The sequence below is a fragment of the Bison bison genome, unplaced genomic scaffold (assembly GCF_000754665.1).
Source record: "Bison bison bison isolate TAMUID 2011002044 unplaced genomic scaffold, Bison_UMD1.0 scf7180017864171, whole genome shotgun sequence".
Lineage (NCBI taxonomy): Eukaryota > Metazoa > Chordata > Mammalia > Artiodactyla > Bovidae > Bison > Bison bison.
The window spans coordinates 3,940,038-3,943,906 of NW_011494743.1; the positions used below are offsets into that span (position 1 = coordinate 3,940,038).

The following is a 3,869-nucleotide window of genomic DNA, read 5'->3' on the forward strand; positions in this document are numbered from 1 at the left end:
TGGAGCCCAAGAAAATAAAGTCTGTCACTGTTTCCATTGTTTCCCCATCTATTTGCCATGAAGCGATGGGATGATCTTAGATTTCTGAATTGAGTTTTAAGCCAACTTTTTCACCCTCCTCTTTCACTTTCATCAAGAGGCTCTTTTGTTCTTTGCTTTCTGCCATAAGGGTGGTGTCATCTGCATATCTACCCCCTTTACCTGATTTTAATTTACTTAAGTCAGCTTGAGTTGGCTTTCTGTCACTTCACTGAGAGAGTGCTGACCAATATAGTGATTCAGCTAGACGGTAAGCTTCCTGTGAGCAGAGATTGTGCTATTCGACCTAGGAGCCTTGCGGTCAGAGTTGATCTCAGTGTTGCAGCACCTAGCAGAAGGATGTTCACTGAGCAGGTGAGAAATACAGAAGGGAATAAATATCTCTTTGTGTTTTCCCAATGGTCCAGTGCTCTGCACTCAGAAGACTCTAAAATATTTAAGTAAAGGGACTTCCCTGGCAGTCTAGTGGTTAAGACTCTATGTTCTCAATGCAGGGGGTAGGGGTTTTATCTTTAGGAGGGGAACTAATACCCAACATGCTTCATAATGCAGCCAAAAACAAAAACAAACAAACAACCTGAGTAAATGTTCACTTGAACAAAAACTATACAACAGGCATTCTAATTTTTTTTTTTTTGCTGCATGGCATGCAGGATCTTAGTTCCCCAACCAGGGATTGAACCCATGTTGCTTGCAGTAGAAGCACAGAGTCTTAACCACTGGACTGCCAGAGAAGGCTCTCTACTTCTTATGTGATACAAACAAGGTCCTCTTCTTCTCTGCAGTTTCTCTGAGGATGACTGATTTCTCCCTTTCTAAGTAGAATGATCTTAGTGAAAGAGGTATTCTAGGAACCCCACATGGCTGAAAGACATATTTTAAATCCACTAATCTCACTGATTAGTCCCCCATTGTACAGATGAGAAAACTGAGATTTAAGCTAAAAATGGTTGCTTAACACTGCATGGTGAGTCACAGGCAGAATTAGCTAAGATACACACACACCCCCCAGCACAATGCCATGACGAGTAGTCCAGTGCTCCAGCCCCTGCCCTTTATTAGGCAGAGTGAATCAATCACTTGCCCAGAGCTCAGAAATCTCTAAGTCAGATAGAATGAACTGCTCAACTCTGATAACCACCTTTGGAGTGCAGCAGTAAGACAAGGGAAAGAGCACTGGGCCAGGAGTCAAGCCTAGTTTACTCTATTACCGGCTGTGTGACCTTCACTTCTCCAGGCTCAGTTTCCTCTAAGACAGGAGTGGAAGAAGGCAGGGTTCAAAGAAGCTGATTTCTCAGATCCCTGAAATTCTATATTTACGTGGGGTTGTTGGATAGTTCATCAAATCCCCAAGATTAAACCCACATGGATTACAGAGAATTGGAGGAGCAATAGGTCAACAACCCATCTGCAGACTACAAATTAAGGTTCAGGAAATGGGAGTTCCAGTTGAGTTTATATTCTTTCTGGCTCACCTTATAAGAGTAGAATGGAAATCACTTTATGGGAATTGACAGATACCCCCACACACATCCTACAATTCTCCTTTCTCATTTTCCCCAGAATCTTAAAAGACCTCTGTCTAAGTTGATTGTAGTGAGATGGACTTGAAACAAGCCCACCAGAATGTCCATACTGAATAAATGCTGACTTCTGCAAGGCAGTCCTTTTGAGAGCTTGATTAGTTCTTCCAATGAGCCCATAATTCCTCCAAGCATTTGTAACAGTCCTCCTGAGCAAGCAAACCAGTCTCCTGATTTTGCTTTCACACCTTGACCTTCATCTCCAGTGACCATTCTCAATTTGATCACCTCCTGTGTTTTCTACACTTGGCCATTTCCAAAAACCAGAGACCTCCTTGAAAAGATGGTAGTTTTCCCTCCATGACAATGTTCAAGAGCATATGCCTCACAATCCAAAGACAATTCCTTACAGTGTTTTAAGCAGTGGAATCATCAGCAAGTGACAGAACACCTACAGGAGGTCTCTTTTGAAGGGGCTGACACTTGTTGAATATCCTGAGATACTTATTTTTAAAAACCATCTTAGCTGCATAAGCATCACATTTTCCCTTTTCTTTCTCAACCCTGGAATGCTCTAAGCTTTTTCCTTCACCAAATCTTCATCTGTCTTCCTTCTCCATATCCCTGCCATATCCTGGCCCCATTTTCCCCAGCCAAACTCTCTTCCCTGCCTGCAATGAGGCAAATACCCAAGCTGCTGAATCTTCAAAATCTGTCTTCGATTGAAAGGTAGGCAGGGATGGGGGGAGGGAGTCTCTAATGGATCCTGGAAAACTGTCTCAGCAGTTCCTACTCCCAAAAGGCCCTTCTCTGGTCTTTAGGGCAAGGTGTCTGTCTGAGCCAAACATTTCAGAGAGTCCCCAGAGACTCATTCTCACTAGGCATGGCACCAGAACCCTTTCTGCCTTTGGGGTAGGGGGTGCTGGAGACTTGCCCCCCAGAGACCCATGTTTCCAGGTGTTGTCAACCACCCACATTTCAAACACTAGATAGACACAATAGACAGCCTTCTCCAACCCCCCTCATCTTTTCGCAGCACTTCATAGTTTACAAAATACTTTTTCATGCATATTTGGAATCTTCTCCACTGTTTTACAGATGAGAAAACAGAGCCTCAGAGAAGTAAAGTGAAACATCGAAGTTGATAACATAAGCAAGTTAAAGGTCAAAGTCAGAGCTCTTGATTCCCCATCTCATGCTTTTTTTCAGTGCAACAGAAATCGCTCACATATAGAGTAACTCCTCTTTCAGACAATTATTTCCCCCTAAGACAGCCAAAAGAGACTCTCAGAGACCCTCAGAAACTCAGACAAAATGCTTAACACATCAATAAACGCAATCTTCCCACATCCAAGCACACAAACCTATAGACTCAGCTCTAAGCCTCTGCCCTCTGCCCCAACGTGTCTCTCTCATAGAATCCCCTCCCCTGTGGCTACTGAGAGTCAGTGAAGGAGGTGTGTCTTTAGACAGAGGAGCAGAATCTCTCTCTGACTCCTTCAAAAAGGGGTCTCGGAAGAAAAGAGCCCCGTCCTCGGCGTCTGTTTCAGGGGTCCCGCCCCCGCCCCTCCCCTACCTGCCAAGAGCTGCATCCAGGCGCAGATCTTGTAGACCGTGGCCGTGTTGCAGAAGAAGAAAAGCGCAAAGCAGGTGATGCAGCCGAGGATCAGCACCATGGAGAGCAGCACGAAGAAGGCGGCCGCCTTGAAGGCGCCGGACGGGATGGTGCTGAAGTCGGTGAACGAGCCGCGGCAGGTGAGCTCTCGGCCCGCCAGCCCGCTGCCCACACAGTAGTGGAAGAGGCCGAAGTAGCCAGGTTTGGGGGTGCTCACGCTGTCGCCCACCCAGTAGGGCTGGATGAAGACCACCACGTTGATGATGGCGAAGCAGATGGTGAAGATGGCCCATAGCACGCCGATGGCCCGCGAGTTCCGCATGTAGTGCTCGTGGTAGAGCTTGGAGGCCTCCTGCGAGGGCAGCATGGTGCCCGGGGGCGGAGCCGGCGGCGGCGGCGGCTGGCGGGGGCCGCCGGCCCGGGACCGACCGCCGGGCTGCCGGGCGGGAGCTGGGGACGCACGCGAGAAGCGGCCCTGAGCCAAGGTACCCGCGAGGGCGGGGCTTGAGGCGGAGCTGAGTGGACCCGGGGGCTGGTTTGAAGGAGCTAGGGGGTCAGGAGAGTACTGGGGAGGTGTCGGGGTAGGGGGAGACTGGCAAAGATCTCCAATTCGGGGACCTAGGAAGAGGCCATGTGAAAGTTGGGGGGCTGGGATGAGGGGGCTGGAATGAGAATATGGGAGCTGGGGGGAG

At 48.3% G+C, this 3,869-nt stretch overlaps 1 protein-coding gene across 1 annotated transcript in view; it reads right to left on the bottom strand.

The window, feature by feature from the left end:
* Positions 1–3,544, bottom strand: part of LHFPL4 (lipoma HMGIC fusion partner-like 4) — a 30,276-nt gene extending 26,732 nt beyond the window's left edge. Inside the window, exon 1 of the mRNA XM_010842070.1 lies at positions 3,139–3,544. Coding sequence (XP_010840372.1) covers positions 3,139–3,544 — 406 coding nt within the window. The remainder of the gene's footprint in view (positions 1–3,138) is intronic.
* Between the last annotated feature and the right edge of the window lie 325 nt (positions 3,545–3,869).